Here is a 22,360-nt window from a genome sequence, read left to right on the forward strand (position 1 = left end):
CGTCTTTTCATTTTCTGGAATACTTTCTGACTTCTCAATTTAGTCCCATATTACCCCCACAAAGTAACCTGACAATTATAAAATCTTCTCTAAATAATTGTGGACAGGGAGAAAAGGTTACAGCAAGTGGTTTAAATCTCAACTCAAGAGAAAGGATAGGAAAATTGGGAAGGTAATTTCTCTGCCTGCCTGATGCCAAATTGAAGCAGAGCAAAACTTTGGAAAGGTCTTTTCCTAGGCTGAGGCTTCCCAGACGTCTTGCTTTGCAGAGATAGGCGCATCTGCTGTTTAGTTGGGTTTCCTTTTTCTTTTTGTGCCTTCAAGTTGACTCTTAGCAGCTGCCTAAACAAGTCCCTACAGTTTTCTTAGCAAGTTTTTTCATAAGTGGTTTGTGCTTGCCTCCTTCTTAGGGCTAAGAGTGAGTGACTGGCCCAAGGTCAAACATCTGGCTCTGTGTCTAAGGTGGGGCTAGAACTCACTAACTCCCAGTCTCTAGCCCCGTTCTTTAACTACCGGACCAAGTTGGCTCTCCTGTTGTTTAGATAACACATGACAAAACTGTTCAGAATTTGCAATTTCCCATGGAATAAAATCAGCCCCAAATGAAATAAAGAAAATGTTTAAAAGCATTAGTTTTTAAAAATTTTATTTATAACAATATCTGTTTTTTATTTTTAATGTTTTGTTTTTAGTTGTAAAGTAATCTGGCAAAAATTATTAAAACATTTGGGCCCCCTTCCCAGGGAAAAAAATGTTGAGGAGACCTCCTTCCCTCCCCCCTACATGCATGTAATTTCTACTATAAAAGCTAGTTCATCTTATTTACTTCTGATCTGATTTCATCTTTTTTTTAAAAAAAAAAAACAGGTTGGAAAGAAATGAAAGTTGAAATAACATTTGAACCTCTTTCCCGAAATAGGAATGATGGAAATTGTGGTGATGGAGGGAGGAGGGGGGAAGGTCAGAAAAGGGGGGAAGAAATGGGACCTTTGTTGCAATTCACAATTTGTAAACTCTGCTTAGTCTTAAGACACAGACACTAAAATAAAGTGAGATACAGTCAAAGTAATAATTCTCCAAAAAGAATACGATTTCTGGAAATAAAATGCTTTTGGGGGGAAAAAAATTAGTGGAGAGGTGAAAAGATACGAGAAAACCAGTTTGGTTGGTGGCTGATGGGATAAGAGTAGATTAAAATCATACTGGTAGAAAAAAAATGATTAAGGCGCTGCAAAGAGAAGATTAGACTGGCTGGGTGCTGAGAGAGAAAAGGCCATTGTTGGAAATACACAGGAAAAACTGCTGGGGGGGGGAAAAAGAATAAGAATGCACTTGATGGGAAGAACATTTACACCAGTGGTTCTTTAATTCAATTCTTAGGTAGCCAAAAGGGCCTTTTGTGGACTTTCGGGTGATCTGCAAGGGCCTGATGGAACACAGGGAACGTTGAAAGGTTGGTTTGGGGTTTTTCTTCTCTTTTTAATGACAAATGGTCAAATTAAGAGTCAGCTCCTTTTGCTCACTGAGCAAATGGAACTGCTGCACGAAAGGGAAGGAGGAGCAGGCCAGGATAAGCTATTGCCACATCTGCGCACTGCAGAGAACTCTGCTCCTTAAGACATTCTGATATAAGGCTTGTTTTTTGTTTGTTTTTTTACAAGAATTTGTTCGCATAAAGTAGGTTACATCCACAGGTTACTCTGGGATTTTCCCAACCCAAAAGTTTGTGATGGATGTGCAGCTACTGACCCACTCCCCATTTTCTTCCCCAAATGGATCAATCTGCGAAGGGAGGGGAGAAAGCAATGTTCAAGTTGCCTTGCACATTAGGGGCAAATGAAAATGAGCAAACTTAAAATCATGGTTCCCTCCCCCAGTGCCCCAGATTTAAAGGATCACTGGTGTGCCTGTCATGGGTGCCTCTTGTCCAACAAACCTACATTGAGCCATTGTCAACATTGGGATCATATTGGGATCCACATTCAGCGAAACCAAGTTTCAGTGTGCATGAGAAGGAAGGAAGACGTTCCCCCTTCCCTACAGGTTTCAAACATGCACTTTTCAATATGGTTCATCTCCAACTTCGTGGCAAGAGAAAGTCTTCCCCAAACATGTCCCTGGATTCGTCAACAGCATCCTGAGAAGGGTGGGAAACTATTGCCAAACTTTTAAAAGGCTAGCAACCTAAAGCTGCCTGCAGAAGAAGAAGCAGAAGTGGATTGTTTTGTGCAGCAAGCAAAAAGATCCAGCCCTTTAACCTAAAGTGGGGTCTTCTTACAATTCTCCCCCTATTCCCTACATTGCCTTAACATCAATCAACCCCCCCCCCCTTCCCCAAGTCCAGTGACAAGAGATTCAGCGGCTGGTAGATGAAAGGGAATATACAGGTAATAATACTGCTCACATATAAAAGTAATAATCCTTCATTTGTACATTTATACAGTATCTCTTGCTCCCTCCCCATCTGGTCTCTTTCCATCTGGTCTCTGTCTTGGGCTGATGGCCCATTCCCCTATTCCTTATGCCAGGGGGTTGCCAAGGTCATCATCTGCACCTCTCGACAGCAGCTCCCGCTTTTCGTCTGTGCTGGCTAGTGAATTGCGGCTGTTATGGGCGCCCATGTAGAGTGTGGCGTACACTGGGTTTGTGAAGTTTGTGGGCTAGAGGAGAGAAAGGGGAAAAAAAGAGAGTAAGAAGTTGGCTGGGGAAAAGGACAAAGCCAGCTTCCCTGAGACTTCATCTTTATATTATCCCCAGCATCATCACTATCTCAGAGAACTATTGTTCCTTTCCTTCTCAACACAGTACGGCAACAGCTAGCGTGGCTTTAAAAAGGTTTGGACGTCATGGCAGCAGAGGTGGGTTGCTCCCAATTCGGCCCGGTTCAGCTGAACCAGCAGTGGGATTCAGGCCTGGGTTGCAGAACTGGCAGTGACCCAGGCCTGCCACGCGCCCAAACCAGTTCCCTCGCTGCCACTGGGCCACCGCCATTTTGGTTTTTAGTGACTGCGTGTGCACAGTTCACTGTAAATTGTTCTGCGCATGCGTGCGTGCATCTGGCATAACGCGGGTTGCAAACCGGTAGTAAAAGCAGCAGCAATCTACCCCTGCATGTCAGTGCAGCACCTTTCTCTACTCATGAAGGGAACGTTATTTCTCCATAATACTTGTTTTTAAAAAAAGCCTTTTTTAGCTGGTGACACTCTTACATCAAAAAGTTTGACAAAAATGGAGCTGCTTTCATGAACGGCGGACAGGTGCTGGGCTTATGAACATTCAAGAGCACTTCTTCCAAATTAGGTGTGAAATCCGTGCATCCTTTTTATTTATTTATCACTTAGTTGAGCTGCCCCCTTGACCAAAAAGTGACTGAGTGGCGTACAACATTCAGTGAAAAGGAAAACCAATCAATTATTGCTTAGCAGTAATAATGCCTGGAGAGATGGCCTGGATCATTTCAACGAAGGGGAGACCCTCACAATCCGAAACTCAAGACTTTGGCCAAAGTTAATGGGTGTTCCACACTGTATCTGGTTGGCTCCCTTCCCCCATTTTAATTTGGTCATCCAAAATACTAATGGAAAAATGCATTGCTCAAATTGTTGGGCTTTGGGGGAATAACAAAGCACATTACCAACTGTCTGAAGTTACTAAAAAAACACACCCTAATACTAAACCATATTGTACGGTTACGCACGAAAGTGGAAAATGAGGCTACTTAAGTTTCTCCAGTTCCCTGGTTCAAGTGCAACAATTCATGGGTAGTTTAAGGCTAATATTTCTGCCCAAACCTTGGAAAACTGCTAACCATTCAGTTAATGAGAGGCTATAGGCAAACGGGATATTAAGCCTTAAACCCAGAGCCAGTAGATGGCAAGGCTCCCCCAATTTCCCCAGATGCAGGCTACAGAAACACTAAATGAAACCTCCTTTTTAAATTGCAAATTTAACACATTGAAAGTAGATGGGGTGAAATTATTGAAGATTTGCAAGCTTATGGTCATTTGAAAAGAGCTATCTATTTTCCAACCCGCACAACATCGTTGTGTAAAAATCACACAACGGCATTTGATCTCTATCTTCAAGGGTGACCCTTTTAATCCATGAAGACTTTGGGATAGGAAGGGAAATGTTGTGCTCATGTCACAAAATGTGCAGTTACCTTTGGATATTAATATCAGTTATAGGTAGTTCTCGACTTATGGTCACAAATGAGCCCCAAATTCCTGTTTGCTAAGTGAGACATTTGTTACGTTTTCCCCATTTCACAACCTTTCTTGCCACAGTTGTTAACTAAATCACCGCAGTTGTTAAGTAACGAATCAGGTGGTTAAGTGAATGTGGCTTCCCCTCTGACTTCGTTTGTCCGATGGTCACAAAAGGTGACCACATGACCCCGGGACACTGCGCCCGTCACAAATATGAATCAGTTGCTAAGTGTCCGAATTTTGATCATGTGACCATGCAGTCGTAAGTCTTTTTTTCCCCAGTGTCGTCGTAACTTTGAAGTTCACTAAAAGAACTGTTGTAAGCCGAGGACTCCCTGTTTAAATTATCATCAATCCTACAGATTGGGTAATGCGGCAGGCACAAAATTCTCATATAATAATGGTGGTGCACAACATCTTTATGCAGTCTGGGGTCCCACTTCCCCTTCCAAACCTTATCGGGGTCCAGAGCGAAGTCGGCATCTAGCAGCTCCCCTACATCATCTGCGTCGGGGTCCCCCTCGTACATCTTGTAGGTGGGATTGCCAATCTCCACGTTCATGGCTCCGTTGGTCATGCGCTGGTGCTGAAAACCTTTGGCCCTGGATGAGAGACACAGGAGGTCAAACACGCATGGGTAGGCATGGATGCAAGCGGACGGCAATGCAGCATTACTGAGTAGGACCTGAACTGCAAATGCTAGGGAGGTGGGGCAGAATTATGCACTAACTCAGCGATTGTGCTTGTTGTGTTTGTTGAGATAGTTTAAACGTCTTCAAGGAATGTGTGTAAAAGGATAGGATCTTTAATCCCTTCTGCAGGTATTGATTTTGCACTGCAAATAAATTCACCAGGGAAAAATGTTTTGTGTTTTCTGGAAATTGCTGCGTAAGGACATTGAAATATCTGTACCTACCCTGTTTTATAGACATAGGAGACTGGAATCCAAGGTGTTATCTGTAAAATGTAGTTTGGCCCTCAGAATAACTTTTATGCATATAATAAGTGGGGGGGATATGACATCGCTTAATGAAGAAGAGTTTAGTTGTAATCTGTATATAGGGGATGTGATGGCTCAGCAGTTAAAGGCACTGCGTTTGTCTGATGGAAAGCTGACAGCCCAGGTTTGAGACCTGAGCACCATGCAAGGGGATGAGCTCTCATTCCTTCCCCAGCTTCTGCCCACCTAGCAGTTTGAAAGCATGCAAATGTGAGTAGATTAATAGGGACCACTTAGGTGGAAAGGTAATAGTGTTCCATGCACCTTTGGCATTATAAACACATGACCACAGAACAAGTCTTTGGACAATGCTGGCTCCCTCAGTCAAGAAATGAAGATGAGGACGGTGTCCTAGAACTAGAACCTTGGCTGTCAGTTTTCCATCTGACAAGCTCAGTGCCTTTATATATATATATATATATTGTGTGTGTGTGTGTGTGTGTGTGTGTATCAATGACATTTCCTCTCCTAAGGTACTTGTTGGAAGCCAAAGATTCATATGTTTTGGGTTATTAAGTATGCAAAAGATACATCTCCATCCATTTCCTCCCAAGACAATCCAGATACTAATATTATATATATATACATACATACATATACTATAGTACAATATAAAAAGGTAAACGTAAAAAGGTTCCCCTCGTACATATGTGCTAGTCATTCCCGACTCTAGGGGGCAGTGCTCATTTCCATTTCAAAGCCGAAGAGCCAGCGCTGTCCAAAGACATCTCCGTGCTCATATGACTGGTATGACTAAACGCCGAAGGCGCATGGAGCGCTGTTCCCTTCCCATCAAAGGTGGTTCCTATTTTTCCACTTGCATTTTTTATGCGCTTTCGAACTGCTAAAGCGGCAGAAGCTGGGACAAATAATGGGAGCTCACTCCATTACTCAGCCCTAGGGATTCGAATCGCCGAACTGCTGACCTTTCTGATCGACAAGCTCAGCGTCTTAGCCACCGAGCCACCGTGCCCCCAGTACAAGATACTTCAATCCAATTTGGCACCTGAAAGGAATTATTGACCCAAGGCAAAAGGTGTCATCGGTGAGAACAGTAGTGCATAGACATAATCAAGGCCGAACCTTGCTGAGAAGGGTTTGCATGTGTCTAAAAGCTGGCTTATATAAATAAATAATCCTGCATTTAAGAATAGAAACCCAGTCTATACTGCGGTAGTTATACAGGTCTTCTTAGACCAGTGTTTCTCAACCTTGGCAACTTGAAGATGTCCGGAGTTCAACTCCCAGAATTCCCCAGCCAGCATTCGCTGGCTGGGGAATTTTGGGAGTTGAAATCCGGACATCTTCAAGTTACCAAGGTTGAGAAACACTGTCTTAGACCATCTGCGTTCGTTGTTTTGGAATGCCCAAGCTTACCCTTTAATCCGTTTTTTGTACCAAACCACAGCACCAGCCACTAACATTAGGAGGAGCAGCAGCAGAATTGGAATGACAATAGAGACGGTTCCTAGAAAAAAAAATAGGGAAACATTAGTTATCTCTGAAACATAGAAAACATTCACCCCTGCTCTGGACTCATGAGCCATGTTACCTTCTCTTTATAAATGTCTCTTGATATCATTTTTTCCCCTTGCCAAATGATGACGGCAATAGATAATCTGAGAGAGTATATTCCTCTCCATTTCCAAATGGGAGACAGTGTGGGTAGTGGGTAGTACTGTGGAGACCCCCGTTGTTCCTTCAGAAGCAAAGGGTCTCCTAAGCATGAATTTGAGCCACGCGCCTTCAATATGACTTACTTCCACGGTGTTGTTATGCGGCAAAGGTTGGGGAAGGGGAGAAACAAGTCAACCACCTTGGAGTAAAAAGATAGAATTCCTTCTCCCTTATAATGAAGAGATGGTGTTTTAATTTGGCAGTGGCTGGGGTCACAGGATTGCTCTGCCTGCCTGCCAGACTCTTTGTTGCAATAACCGCGGAGTCTACACCTTTTAATTTTCACAACCTTCCGTACTGAACTTCTTCTGTCCTCCACAGAACTCACAACAGCTCCAGAATGTGAAAATTTTGAGGGAGGTCTTTGGTGCTCTCTGAGCTTCCTTGTTTTCTCCCAGACGTTTCATTACCCTAACTAGATAACATCAGGAGTGCTAGCACTGATGATGCTATCTATTAGGGTAATGAAATGCCTGCAAGCTCAGAGAGCACCAAGAACCCCTCATTTCAACCCTGAGCTACAAATATTCTCCTCTATTAGTGAAAATATTATCTGTTCTCCGTTGACTATGGTTACCTTCCTAATCAATTCAATGTCAACTTTTGCAGGGGAACCATTCTTTGCTAATGTCCCCAAAACCGGTTGACAATACTCCTAACATCTCATTAGAGCTGGAAAGATAATCTTAGTGGATTGTTGCACATGTAACTATAGTGGGAGGCAGGCTCTTAAGACACTGAAACAACATGAGTCACATGCTTGATTTGGAACCTCATCAAAAAAAAATTTCTACCAACAGATGACCTCCAATCTCCCGATATTCCTTTCCAACGCACACAGACACACATCAGCCCCTCCGCAGTCATCTCTCCACTCCACTTACGGCTGCTTTGTTGCCCACTGTTCATAGATTCCTCACAACGCTCCCCAGTCATCTCCAAAATACACCTGTAGAGCGAGAAGCAAAAAAGGTAAGTAGGGTGGATGCGAGATAAACCCAATAGGACAGCTTCTTTGAGCAGGGAAGAGGCTGGCAAGAGCAACATTGGGGTGAAACTAACTGGGAGAATAATAAATCAGGCCTGGATGACATGAATTATGTAGCTTATATAAGTTATGTAGAGCTATGGTGGTGCAGTGGCTAGAATGCAGCATTGCAGGCTGCCTCTGCTCACTGTCAGGAGTTTGATCCTGACCAGCTCAAGGTTGACTCAGTGTTCCAAAGTTGATAAATGAGGACCCAGACTGCTGGGGGCAATAGGATGACTTTATACACTACTTAGAGGGGGCTGTAAAGCACTGTGAAGCGGTATATAATTCTAAGTGCTACTACTATTAACAACTACTCTAGGTGATTTAAGGCAGGAGTGTCAAACTCGATTTCATTGAGTGCTGCATCAGCGTTATATTTGACCTCGGGAGGCAGGGTGGGGGTGGCCAGCTATATGTCACTCGTGTCAGGGGTGCCGATAGTGGCCAGAGAGCTGTGCCAGCGAAAATGGGCTGTTTCCAGGGTGGCCCTGCACGTCAGATCTAAGCACCCCATGGGCCGGATCTGCCCCACGGGCCTTGAGTTTGACACCCCTGATCTAAGGCAATAGGGCAAAAGACAATATTCTAAGAATGTCCTCAGAACAGAAACAGAGAAGAACTGGGAAACAGGATGACATGGGAGATCAACACCCTTATCATTCTGGGAAGTGGTGGGTAATCATCTCTTCTTTTATTTTGAGCACATGGGCATGTCCCTTCCTTCGTTCCAAGTTTTCTCCCTACTCACTGGCACTCTGGCATAGAGGTTTCAGCATTCATAGTGCATGTCCCGCCGTTCATGCAGTAGTTGTTGCAAGTCAAACAGCTGGGGGCCATCTTGCCATCAGGGCAGCTGCGAAGATCAAAGGGAAGTGTGGTCAATGGAGCCCAGATTTCTTACCATGACTCTCAGTCTTTCAACATAGCCCCACTGTCCTAGCCACTTCCCCTCCCTCCCTTCCTGTCCTTGGTTCAGCTGTTCCCCTTACAACCCCAAACCACTTGGACTCTCCTCGTTCCACACCCACCGGCACTTCCCGCGACAAATCCCACCTACTTACATGCAGGTGACATTGCCGGTCTGCTTGTTGATGGAGCATTTGCCCTTGAGGCAGCGGTCACACTTGTCATGCTGGCAGCGGTCACCGTAATAATTTGTTGTGCAGCGACACTGCTGAGTCCCAGAGGCTGTCAAATGGCACACGCCATTATTTTCACAGTAGTTTGAACAAAGGCCTGAAAGAGCAAGAGAGACGTTGGCGTAAGGGGAAAGGATTCATTCCAGATTCACAGCAGAGATTCTGCCTCAGCCTGAGATTCACAAACAATGGACTGCCGGCTCACCCGGGAATCTTTTTTGGATCTCTTATACACTGCTGATTGGTTATTATTAAATGATGCCTTTTTTTAAAAAAGTGGTAGCACATTAAGGATGTGCAAAGGAATTCACTTAGTTGCAAAAAGAATGCTGCAGAAAGCTTTGCCATGTCCCAGTCTTCTCCTACTCCCCTGCCCCCTCCCCGGAAACACAAAAAAGCACATGGTAAATCTCTTTCATAACATGACATTCTCTGAATGGTTCAATGCAGAGGTGATATTCAGCCAGTTCTGACCGGTTCTGGAGAACCGGTAGCAGAAATTTTGAGTAGTTTGGAGAACCTGCAAATACCACCTCTGGCTGGCTCCGCCCCCATCTATTCGCTGCCTCCTGAGTCCCAGCTGATCGACTGGGTCTTCCTCTGTTGCCCTGGACAGGAGAATGGAGCTGGAAAGCAGGTTAGTGGGGAGGGGATGGAATGGGGATTTTACAGTATCCTTCCCCTGCCACGCCCACCAAGCCATGCCACGCCCACAGAACTAGTAGTAAAAATTTTTGAATCCCACCACTGGTTCAATGGTTTCCAGAAAGAAGTCCCCTGAACTGGAAGCTGTTCCAAAAGGTAATCCAATTTTGGAACAGGTCTGTCTCATCTGGAATGCCACTTAAGACCCTTCCAATTCAGAGGATTTACTTCTAGAAACCCTGGCATGATCCAAAGAAGAAATGGAACAGTCTAAAGTTCTCAGGCATGTTCAGTTCTCACATTGTGCAAATTTTTATGGTGTGCCTAGAGCAGGGGTGCCAAACTCAATATAACTGAGGGTGGCATCAGGGTTGTGTTTGACCTGGAGGGGCTGGGGTGGGCGTGGCCAGCTCAACATCACTCATGTCAGAGGCACCTGTGGAGGCCTTAGCAGTCTGCCACTGTAAATGGGCTCCTGAGCTCCATTTTTGGCTGTGACAGCTTCCTGTAATCCTCTGCCAGCGAAAACGGAGCCTGGGAAGGCCCCCCCGAGTTCTGTTTTCTCTGCAGAGGCACCGAGTGCTTTACTGTTTCCAGGACGGTGCTGCGATCCAGATTTAAGCACCCTGCGGGCCGGATCTGGCTCCCAGGCCTTCAGTTTGACACCCCTGACCTAGAGACTGTGAACGTGACCCAAGATTGCAAGCACACTCCAAATGTGCCTATTTCCACTAGTAATAGGTTAAGCAAACTTATTCTTTATTGAAGGGAAAGATTACAGCAATCCTTGAAGAGAAATGTATATATTTTCCATCCAATTTCACCTTCGCTATTGCTACCGATCCCAAGAAAGATCTAAGGAAGCAAGGCAGAGATTTCAGCTCCAACTTCCTGGAAGTCAGGAAAAAGACTGCTTGGTACACTAGTTGATTTCTCTGTACTTCCTCCCTTTGCTTAGAATTTGGGGTATTCTTGGCAATGACTGACAGGCATACTCTACCCTTCCCAACGCACTGGACATCTTTTAAGACTCGTTTGGGAATACTTACGAAACTGGCACTTGTCACCAACGTAACTGTCCGGGCAGCGGCAGTTTGGCTGGTTGCCCTGGTTGACTGTACAACTGCCGTTGTTAAGGCAGTAATCCATGCACACCGGCTTGTTACACTGAGAACCAGTGAAGCCATTGGGGCAACGGCATGTCGGCATCCCTGGGTGGGTGGGAAGGAAGAGATTGTCGATGAAGCGTGTTTGGCAGAGGACTTCCCAACAAACAACAAAGAGCTTTGCACGGCTGTATACTGAATCCCTGGAGCGAACCAAGCATTTCACTGAATGCCCATGTTGTCTGTTGTTTCCCCTGGCTTGGAGTCTCCATCCATTTCAAATGGAAAAGTAGCAAATCAATGAAGATTTGACTCCGCAGAACAGCTAGAGACATTTACAAAGAATCTGTGTAACTTACAAGGCCCTTGGGGGGGGAATACAGGTAGTCCTCAACTTACAACAGTTCGAAGTTATAACGGTATTGGGACTTGGGACCGTTTTTCACGTTTACAACCATTGCAGCATCGCCAATGGCATGTGGTCAAAATCCAGACGCTTGGCAACCGACTCGTATTTATGACGGTTGCGGTGTCACTTGCCACTTTCTGACAAGCAAAGTCAATGGGGAAGCCAGATTCACTTAACAGCCGGGTTAATAACTTCACAACTGCAGTGATTCGCTTAACAACTGTGGCAAGAAAGGCGGCAAAACTAACTTAAGGAATGTTTCATGTAGCAAACAGGAATTTGGGGCTCACTTGTGGTCATACGTTGAGGATTGCCTGTAGTTTAAAATATAGGGAAACGACAGAAGTAGAAAACAAGCAGCCAAGTGAGGGACATGTTGGTGTTTCCACGCATTTCCACTCAACAGAGCAGTGCTGTAATTTTTTCCCCCGGTACTGTAAGTCAGGACTCTCCACTTTTCTCCTCCCTGTATTGATGAGCTCAGGGCATCCAACTCTTCTTGTAAATGTTTACAACAACTTACCAGATAAAGATGCAGCACAAGTGCCTCCGTTCTGGCAATAGCTGGAGCACTGGTCATACTGGCACTTGTCCCCGATGTAACGTGGCTGGCAACGGCACTTGGGCTGCTTGCGTGCATTGAGGAAACAGCTGCCACCATTGAGGCAAACGAGGTCGCAAGTGTCAGTGGCTGGAACTGAAGAATAAAGCATGCAAAGATATGAAAAAGCAGGTACTCCTTACTTTTTATTATTAATATTTTACTTTATTTTATTAGGAAGACCAGCTGGCGAGAACCTGGAAGAGTAATGGGCGATGGCTCACATGCCCAAAGACGTGGAGAGGGGATCCCAGCAGTTATCCCCTAAGGGAGCAGAGCTGTCAGCCAGGGCAGGCCAGGGCTTCCCTCCCTTCCTGCCCAAGCGGGCTTCTTGAGCTGCCCCAGCCCTCCAGCCTGTGGCACCGGGTTCTGGGAACCAAGATCTGAAGAACTTTCTCCTCATCCATATTAAAGAAAGCCCAAGATTTGGGTAGACATGACAGTGCCGGTAGCTTCGCTAAAGGGCAACAAAGTTCAAGCCTAAAGGACCCCCAGTTTCAGAGAGCTTGGAGCACAGAAGGGAAGATGGACCTACCAACAGGTGAGACACTAGGTGAAGGAACAAGCACACATATGCCGTTGTCCAACCTTCTGCCATTGGGGCAGGTACACACGGGACCGCTTGGGCTTAGGAGGCAGAGCCATTCACACTTCTTCCTGTCACAAGGGTTGGTCACTGGAGAGGAAAGACAACAAATGTAAGAGTTCAGCAGAGGTCTCAGGTAAAACGTTTTCTGTCACTGCATGGCAGATCCTTTGGCGTCCAAAGAGGGTTGGGGAAAAGAACTTCAGGAAATAAGACTTGATTTTCAAGCTTCCGGACTGCCTTCTTTTCATTCGGTTTTGGAAGAGTCTTTTTACAATGCAGCTTGTGTTTTCCTGGCTTAGAGTCCATGCCAATCAATCCTGCCCCTCCCCCCCTGCCTATTTCTTGATGATCCATCAAACCAGGGGTGTCAAACTCGATTTCATTGAGGGCTGCATTGGGAGGGGGTGCATGCCCGCGGGGGGGGGGGGGGGGCATGGCCAGCTTGACATCACTCATTTCATGGCTCCTGTGGTGGCCCAAGTTCTCTGCCAGCAAAAACAGCCTCCCAAGCTCTGTTTTAGGCTCTGATGGCCTCCTGCAACCATTGGCCAGAGAAAACGGAGCTTTGCTTTCTCTGGCAGAGGCATCACGGGCCGGTCCTTCGCTATTCCCAGGGTGGCCCAGCGGGCCAGATCTAAGCACCCCATGGGCCAAATCTGAGCCTTGAGTTTGACACCCTTGCATTAGACTAACATATCTGCTTCTTATCACCCTGAAAATGCACATTCTCTCCAGTTTAGCCAATAATGTGCCTGGATTAATGCAAAAATTTATATCAAGCAAATTCCACACAGATGAAATCATCTGAGTGGAAAATGTAAATAGAAATGGATGTGCATAACCAAAATCAACGGGTCATCTAGTCAACATCTCTGAAGTTTCGGTGATTCTATGGAACCTTTCCCATTCCAGCTAATGTACTTCCAGAATTTTATGAACAATTCCAGTCAGGGACATGCAGTCAGGGGAGGCAGGGGAGCCAGAGCCTCACCATTGTCATCATGAAAAGAAAAAAAAATGTAAAAGAAAAAAAGCAAGAGCTCAGATCAGGCTGAGCTAGTTGCTGCCAGAGTCACCGTGGATAACTCTGCTTAACTGTTTAAAAAAGCCTCTAAAAAAGCGCCCTCTACAGGAGGAGGCAGGAGAACAACATGCTTCATCTAGTCTGACTTTAGCCGTTTTATGATCACTCGAGCAGAGTTAAGCAAGGGTTAAAAGCCTAAAAATTCCTGACGTAGGTGAGGCACATCGTTCTCCTGCCTCCTCCTGTAGAGGGCGCTTTTTAGAAGCTTTTTTAAACAGTTAAGCAGAGTCATCCACGGTGACTCTGGCAGCAACTAGCTCAGCCTGACCTCAGCTCTTGCCTTTTTCCTTTTACATTTTTTTTTCTTTTCATGATGACAGGCAAGAGCAGAGTAGAAATCCTCTCTGAAACAGCTGGAAAAGGTATGTGTGGGTCGGAGGGAGGGAGAGGAATTCAAACTTCATCCTCAAGTGTAGATCCTTCCCCAAGTGTAGTTTGATTGCAGGCAGAGCCACGTTGCCTTTTCAAACACACACACACACACACACAGAGAGAGACAGCTGGATAAAACTATATAAGCCCAGCTTCACTGATTACAAGTTTGAAAAAGCAACGTGGCTCTGCCTGCAATCAAAGGCTCAGATCGGCTCCAATCCAACTTCTGTGTTTGTGTTTGTTTGAGAGAGAGTGAGTGACAGAGGGAAGGGGGTAGGAGAGATAGTCTAATCCAACTTCTCTGTGTGCGTGTGTCTGTTTGAGAGTGGGGGGAGGGAGGGAAAGAGGGAGGAAGGAGGGGGAGGGAGAAGAAAAAGAATGAAGGAAACTTTTTCGCAAAGGAGAAAAACAAATGCTGTCTCTTTAAATCGGAACTGAGCATGCCTGGCTGTGGAATTCTGGGAGTTGAAGTCCACAAGTCTAAAAAAATTTGAAACCCACCACTGTGTCAGTGCCTCACCAGCCATAAACCTCACCGCACATCACTGAATTCCAGAATGCACGAATGTCTGCATTCCAAGAGACCGATAGAATCTTTTAGACAGAAAACTGAATGTTCCCTTGTCCCATTTTGCACAATTCTTTTTTTTTTTTTTTTTTACTCTTATAAATCTCTTCCAAAGAAACAGGAAAGTAGTGCCTCTAACTCCCTGAGGGCTTCCTTAGGTTATCTGCAGTAAACCTATATGGCGAAAGCATTTTAAATATCTGAAAAAGTTCAGTAACTCCACTGTTTAACAAACCAAAACCTAATGATGGACAGGCTGTAATTTAGCATCCAAACTATAGTTTGAGCCTCCAATATACAGGCAAAAATCTCCATGTTTTGCTACAGTTTCTTGCCTCTCGTCGCCTTTTTTTCTATGCTGCAGGGACCTCTAGAGGTAAATCTATGACAGTTATCAGCTCTGTCCATACATCTACCAAATCCAAGCTTAGTTATCATGGCCTTGGCATCTACTTTGCAGATGGTCAAATTATGAAATCATGGCAAACCCCTCCCCCAACATATAGCCTTACACAAGGTTGGTACTATTTTCTTTTTTATTTTTCCCTAGCCATTCCTGATGAAATATCTTAAATACCTCACTGGGTTGTTTTATGCCTTTCTCAAAACTGAACTTAACCCGTATGTGTTCTGGCCGAGGCTTCCCAAGAGCATAAAACTCCTTGTCCCAACAAAAAACCGCTTCATTAATTTACTGTGAATTCCGCTCATTCACATCCAGCAAAGTCTTTCAAGGGAGGATTTACAGTCACAGACCTTATCTGGCTTGGAGAGCTGCCAGGCTCATCTGCAAAACTTGGCAAGGAGTCTCTGACAGTCACAAACCAATTAAGTGAACTAATTGTCTCCTGCAAACTCCACTCCCTTTTCGCTCCTCTTTTATTTCCTCTGGGAGGGGCCATTCATCATCCACCTGTGGCCTTACTCCCAAATCGACCTCTGTTCTTTAGCTGTTCCCTTTGTCTGGCAACTCTGTGCATTCCACATACTGGGAACAGGCTCCAGCTGTTCGTCTGCCTCACTGATGTCTGACTGAAGGCAGCTGATAACTAGCATACGGCTCTGGCCTCCTCTCTGCCTCCGACATAGAGCCATCATCAGAGCCTTCCGCAGACTCCAGGACTGGCCCATGTTCCTCCCCAACCTCCTCATTGTCTGAATCTATTGCCAGCCCTACTGGCCGCTGGCAGGCCACAACATTATGTCAGTTTTGTTCTTAAAAACGAACCTAGTTCCAACTAACCTATTCTAACTAACGTTCCAGTTTCCCCCAATCTGTCGCCTTCCCTATGTAGCACATTAAAACTGAGAAAGTCAGAATAGGGTTTTGTTTTTTGTTTTGGTCACAGGTCCTGCACTTGATTCCCCATGATATAATACCAAAAGCTTCATAAAGTGAAACTGACCATCTGGCTGTTTATACTGGTGATAGAGTACCACATCGGTGGCATGATTTAGTCCAGCGGTAAGATTGGTGACAGTGCCGTGGCCAAACTTGTGGATCTTGAAGATGCGATTGTTGATGTAAGTGACACCATAAATGTAGTCTTCAAAAATGTCAATGCTGAAGGGATGGCTGAGTCCTAGAGGAAAAAAGGCATGAAAAAAGAGTAAGAGATTGTTTGGGCAATTCTATATGTTGTAGTATTGGGGAGACAATATTTGAATTTGGCCAGATGAGCTAAATATTTGTCCCTAAAACAAAGACAGGGAAAGAACGACAATCTATTGGTTTCCACCACGAAGAGGAAAAGAAATGGCCTATTCTGTATTAATTGCAGTGAAAAACACTCTTACGATTCTCTAAAAGAACACATTCAACTGATGACAACGCCTAACACTGCAAGCAGGAGGCAATGTTCTATAATTCCAATTGTATTTCTGGAACAAAAATACTTCTCTAAAAAAAAGTGAGAGGGATATAGCGTTGCTGGTTTGGATTGCTTTAGTTGCTTTATCGTGCCCATTTGATTTAAAAACAATAGTTGCATTATCCTTGTTAACTTAAACATTGATTTAAAAACAATGATTGCATTATCATTGTTAACAAAAAAAAAGATAATAGATACATTGCTTAGGAGAGAAAAGAAGGTCTTATTACTTACTTACTTTACTTTATTGTCATTGTACATATATACACATTATACACATACAACGAAATTCACATAACCCCCAGAGACCAGGCCCAACACACATAACAATCCCCAAACACACCCACACCCACCCAAAAAATTCCCCACCCCTAAGCCACCCAAGCATCCACACAACAGACCAAGTAGTGCTGTCCAATAGCTCACTGATGGTGGTCCTTTAGTTCATTGTTGAGTGCAATTATAGCTCTGGGATAAGGGTGGCACCAGAAATATATCTTCTCCTCTGTTTCACATATACGCACACAGGTATGCATAGGTATTCAAACAAAAGCACAGACATGCAATGATTCGATTTTTTTCCCCTTTTACCTTTCTTGCTGTCGATGGCCACCACTGGGTCAGTGCCATTGAGCCTGATGCTGCCAATGACCGACAGCTTGGCGTCTGCCCAGTACAGACGCTCATTGTGGTAATCAACAGCCAGACCTGCAAGTAAACCACACATGTCAATTACAATACTTAAAACTTTTCAAAAGTTCTGAAAGCCAAGCATACATTTCCGCCGTCCCCAGCTTTGATTAGAAAACTGGGCTCCTAAAACACAGATTATTCGCTTAACTCACCAGTAGGCCACTGGATATTGTCCTGGACAAGCGTCTCTCTTAAGGTCCCATCCATGGCAGCGGTTTCAATTTTAGGGTGGTTCCCCCAGTCTGACCAGTACATGACGCTATAAAGAGAAAGGCCTTCTGTGAGATCATTCTACAGGGACAGGGCAAGTTGGAAGGAGTACTGGGGGCCTCTCTTACCCTCGAAGCGGGTCCACAACGATTGCATGTGGCTCGTCAATCATGCCCGAGATCAGTGTCTTGCGATTCTCTCCCTTCATCTGTGCTACTTCAATGACGTCACGCCCCGAGTCCGTCCAATAAATGTTCCCGGCCACCCAATCCACGGCAATACCCCGTGGCATCTTCAACCCTGAGATCTGAAAGGGAAAGCAGGAAGCAAAATGAACTTCGAGGCCTTTTCGAAATCCCAGCGCTGGCGGCTCCTCAGTCATTGAATTTCTGCCACTTACATTTAGATGGGTGACCCCGCCATCAATCTGCCGCCGGTTACGATTGGAGGCACTAGAACCAGCTGAGGAGGGGAGATCCCGGCAGGATATGCGTCCCGTGTGCCAGTTAGTCCAGTATATCTTGTTACCCTTCACGTACACATCCATGGCAGCAATACGGACAGTCTCATCGCCTTGGAAGGCGGGTTCGTAGGCCGAGTTCGGGTTAAAGGGATACATGCTGCGGATCTTGTTGTCATCAGCAATGTAAAGTATCTGATACTCAGAGCCTGAAAAAAGGGAATAGAACCGTTACACTGATTGTTATGAACGCGATATGAAAATGAGTGAATCTTCCCCCAGAGAGATGAACAAGACAGAAGAGGGGAAGGCACCATTTTCAGGAAAAAGAGAACAAACACGAGCACTCCTCATTCCCAGGATGAACTTTAACCTGAGGCGTAATTATATATGTTTGTACACCTAAGGGAAGCAGTCTAAATGCTCGCAGGCATGTAGTTCTCCTTGCCATCGAAGAAAGCATATTTTTATAGCCTTTCCATAAATATTTGCTCATTTGTATCTCTTCGACGCTGATCTACAGCAAAAGTGTGAAACTACATATGTGCCTTATAATGCATCCGATATGAAAAAGAAGATGAAATTCCTTGGCAATTCTAGGCCCCCAAAGCACAGCAGGGAGTTACATAGGCTCTTTGTTCCCTCACAGAGAGCAAATGTACAGTTTCTTCAGGACTGCCAAGGGGCTGGTAGAAAATCTGACTCACTAGGCCCCATAATGAGAAAATGGAGTTCTGTAATCAGCCAAGTGTTTTCATGTCATAGTCACCTCACTTTAGTTTCATCCTCAGCTCTTCTTCAGCTTTATCTCTCATTTTGCTCTGATCAGGTATAAGGCAGACTGTAATTTGTTTTTTTCTTCCCTCTTAGAAGCAGCTAAAGAGAATTTGGCTGCGAAGGCCAGAATTCTCTGCTCTTGAATGGTAATGCTCCAAAGTATGTGTCATGGCACTCAATGCATTATCATACATGCCAATTGAAAATGAGGATTAAATAGTATTCTGCCATTGATCCTGCAAGAAGCAAATCTGTCTGTTTTGTTCCCCGTAAGACAAACGTTAATGGAAACCAAGTCCAGCTAGCTTATGTTCTTCCAGAAAGAAATTCAGGGAAGCAACTTCTAGAATACCAGGACCAACATACCTCAGAGGGAAGAGTATCAAGCTGAGAAGAAAGGTTTTGAAATGTTCTGGCCAAGGATTTTCTCTTTGATCCTACTCTAATTTTTACAAGAGCCACAGTGATTACAGCAGCACCATGCTCTTTCCACACAAAAGGCTTCTACTTAGGGTGTTTTCTACTGCATGACACAACTGAGCTTTGCAGTGATTTCAGGAACCACTAAAAATGGCAGAAGCCTCTGTGAAAAGAATCTTGCACTTCTCTAAGGATGTTGTCTTTTAAAAGGTTACATTAAACTGGAAAAGATCATTTGACATCTTCCTTTTTAAAAAGCACAATCAGTTTCACTATGTCAATCCTGACAAATATTTCTGGGTTTGTTTGTTTTTAACGTTTAGAAAAACATGCAGAAATGGATAGGCGAATGAAGTAATCCTATACCGATCTGTTCAAATCTCATTAAGCCCCACCATCAGCTGATCTCCCTGATACACCCAGGGACGCTGCGCTGCCTATTAAATAAAGCTCCCAGCCTAACACTGTTTCTGGTACCTTCAGCCTTGCACATATTATGGGTCTTCTGGAAGTTCTTGGCACAAGTGCACATATAGGAGCCCTTGGTGTTGTTGCAGAGATGACTGCAAACCCTGAAGTTCAGGCATTCGTTGATGTCTGCATAGAACAAGGAAGATGTGAAAGCAAAATCAGTGGATGCAAATGACTGAGGGGGTGGAGTAAATCACACTTTTTTTTCTGCCTTAAGACTCAGGAGTAACAAAACAATAAATAGAAGACACCCCCCCCCCAATGTCCCTTCCAGCACCGTTATTCCATATTCTAAAAGTGGGTACTCTGCAGGGTACATTAGGACTTGATTCGATCAAAATTATTTATAGCTCATACAGACCAATGAACAGAGAGTTCATGGGTAGAAAGTAATAATTCCTTCGGGGTTCCCCTTGCTACTTTTTATTTTTATTATTTTAACAGTAATGGATGATGTGAATCTAATGCCATCATATAACTTATTAGACTGGAGGGATGTTCCTATAAATAATGCTGCTTATTCCAAATGTGAATGTGATGGCTACCTACTGTATGTGTGTGTATAAAAATCAAAGGGCACAAACTTGGGCTTTGTGTGCACAATGAAAACTTGGGAAGATGAGTGTAAAATACTCATGAAAGAGATTTGGGATCTGGGTACAAAACTCACTGAAATCATGAAGTCAAGAGCCATTCTGGCATATTTTCTGCCAAGGAACTAGTAAAATCCCTCTCCCAAAATATACATTCATGCATGCATAATATAAATGTACATTCATGCACACATAATAATCATAATGTCAGAATGAAAATCTCACTTTAAGAATGACTAGGAATGTATAGCTGGCTAGCTTCTAGCCTTGGATTGTTCCTAGAAAAATACTCTTTCCTTCTTACGTCTTCTTTCTCTCCCCTTATTTATAGATGGACTGTGTGCTTGCAAACAAGATGCAAGCATCCAATACCATTCTGTACAAGCACCACCAAACAAAAAAGGAAGTGTGCCAGTTAAAAAGACAAGACTTTCTATAGTTACCCTGTTTTGATTTATCACCCATTATTGCTAAAAAAAGCAGAAGCTGGAGAAATTTAGAATCCCCAAATGTCTTTGTTCCTCCCCTGTGCTCCATCTCACTGCCAATCAGGTGTTAATTTAGCTCAAAGGAGTAGATTGCAAAAAAATTGATTTCCCTGCAGTTCCTGTCATTTGTCAGGAAGGGGAGAGGGGGATGAATAATGTAGTTTTAGCGCAAAGCTCAAATTAAAGTTGCAGCACATCTGGCAAGCACTGAGTACCATCAACTTGGTTGATGAGGATGCTTATCAGTCTAGTGCACGGGTGTCAAACTCAGGGCGTCACGTTGCGGTCAGGTGACATTTTACAACGTTTTCCCCCTTCATGGAGATGGGGTGGGTGTGGCCTGGGCATGATGCATCCGGCCCTTGGGCCGCCAGTTTGACACCCCAGGTCCAGTGGTGGGATCTTCCCTCTCTCTCCCTCTCTCTCTCCCTCCCTCTCTCTCTCACACACACACACATGCACAGCATGGACAAACAAGCAACCTGAAATCAGAATTAACTGCGCAAAAGGACCACCAGCACCAGTTTGAAGACTTTGAGAAGGAAGTTGTTTCTCCTTCCTAAGTGACTTCAAATCTTCTTCTACTTCTACTTCATCCTTGAAATGAAGACCTTTCTTCATTGATTCCAAACTTGATTGATTTTAAAAACCCAGAACAGGTAGCACTCAAGTGGTTCCTTTCCCTCATGGATTACAAAAGGTCTCCTTTCATGTTGATAGAGGGTGACATAGATTTATCAAAACATTGAGATTGTTTCAGCTGGACAACCAACACATTTTAGATTTTGTTTTTAACAAATGACTATAACCCAAGGCTGGTTTCCTATATTTTTGTTTGAAATGGACCAAGCTTTGTTGGAGACTTAAAAAAAAACAGGAGAAGGGAGATTCGTAAAAATACCTTTTTAAAAATAACTATCCAATGGACACAATTGGCCTCCTACCTTGGCAGAAATTCTTGCCTGGCACTTTCTGAAAGCCACTGCGGCAGGTGCAGTAAACAGATGAGGAGCTCTGGATACATTTGGCTTCATCGCCACACATGGTTACATTGGTATGACAGCCATACGTCTTGGGATCTGCAAGCACAAAATGGGAATAAACCAATTTTACATCAAGCAGCACCAACAAGAGAGCATGTGACTGGTCAAACCATTTGGAGTTTCATCATACCACACTGACAATTCTCCTTCTGTGACCCAAGCCATCCCTCCCTCCCCCACACCTGAAGCAAAAAAGAAAAAAGGAACATCTCCTCTGCTATCCAAGATTATCCACATTCGGTGGTCTGTCCCCTCACCCTGCAAGCAATTGTCTTCATCGGACCCATCTCCACAGTCATCAAAAAAGTTGCAGCGATGCTCAGCACTGATACATTTCCCATTGGTGCACAGGAACTCATTCTTCTCGTGGCTGCAGCTCCTAGGCCTGGTGGTTGGTGAATCTGTGAAGTTAAAACGATGGCAGTGAGAAGCCAAAGGAATGCCTCACGAGGCCCCCAATTCAATCTCTTTCACTCTCTTGTCTTCCTTTCTGAAGAATCATGAACCGAAGTCTGCGTCTCCACAGAGGTGACTGGATTTTTCTATCACCTTGGGTGGCAAGGCAAGTAAATTCATCCACCATGAATACTGTCTGTTATATCTCCACACAAATCAATGGTCCAATCTTGTCTCTTTTTCCCCCCTCAGGAAGCTTCGGAATCGTGCAGAAACACAGGGGGAACTCTTTAAAACAAAGACCATTCTTTAGGAACCTACCCAAATTTGATTGATTGCACAAAAGCTAAGCAGATCAGCCTTGGATGATAGACCATCTGGAAGGACTCGGGCTATAGCTGGTAATATCTCAGTATGAGGTAATAATGGCAAGCCATTGCCATTGCCAGGGCTGTAGCTGGTAATATTCCAGAACGGGATAATGGCAAACCACATGTAGACTTT

General features: G+C 44.4%; 1 protein-coding gene across 1 annotated transcript in view; it reads right to left on the reverse strand.

Annotated features, from left to right (window-relative positions):
* Positions 1 to 629: 629 nt before the first annotated feature.
* The window catches only part of LRP1 (LDL receptor related protein 1), a 338,552-nt gene continuing 316,821 nt past the window's right edge, over positions 630 to 22,360 (reverse strand). The window contains exons 74-90 of the mRNA XM_087710610.1: positions 21,718 to 21,861; positions 21,362 to 21,496; positions 19,343 to 19,462; positions 17,609 to 17,877; positions 17,337 to 17,515; positions 17,151 to 17,257; positions 16,897 to 17,013; positions 15,841 to 16,017; positions 12,354 to 12,494; positions 11,741 to 11,914; positions 10,752 to 10,913; positions 8,980 to 9,154; positions 8,667 to 8,771; positions 7,770 to 7,834; positions 6,586 to 6,676; positions 4,663 to 4,810; positions 630 to 2,660 (exon numbers count right to left, since the gene is read on the reverse strand). Of these exons, the coding sequence (XP_087566736.1) occupies positions 2,520 to 2,660; positions 4,663 to 4,810; positions 6,586 to 6,676; positions 7,770 to 7,834; positions 8,667 to 8,771; positions 8,980 to 9,154; positions 10,752 to 10,913; positions 11,741 to 11,914; positions 12,354 to 12,494; positions 15,841 to 16,017; positions 16,897 to 17,013; positions 17,151 to 17,257; positions 17,337 to 17,515; positions 17,609 to 17,877; positions 19,343 to 19,462; positions 21,362 to 21,496; positions 21,718 to 21,861 (2,450 nt within the window). The 3' untranslated portion in view covers positions 630 to 2,519. The remainder of the gene's footprint in view (positions 2,661 to 4,662; positions 4,811 to 6,585; positions 6,677 to 7,769; positions 7,835 to 8,666; positions 8,772 to 8,979; positions 9,155 to 10,751; positions 10,914 to 11,740; positions 11,915 to 12,353; positions 12,495 to 15,840; positions 16,018 to 16,896; positions 17,014 to 17,150; positions 17,258 to 17,336; positions 17,516 to 17,608; positions 17,878 to 19,342; positions 19,463 to 21,361; positions 21,497 to 21,717; positions 21,862 to 22,360) is intronic.

Source organism: Thamnophis sirtalis, unplaced genomic scaffold, assembly GCF_051295495.1.
Source record: "Thamnophis sirtalis isolate CommonGarterSnake01/CBP01778 unplaced genomic scaffold, rThaSir2_p1.2 scaffold_3, whole genome shotgun sequence".
NCBI classification, from domain to species: Eukaryota; Metazoa; Chordata; class Lepidosauria; order Squamata; family Natricidae; genus Thamnophis; species Thamnophis sirtalis.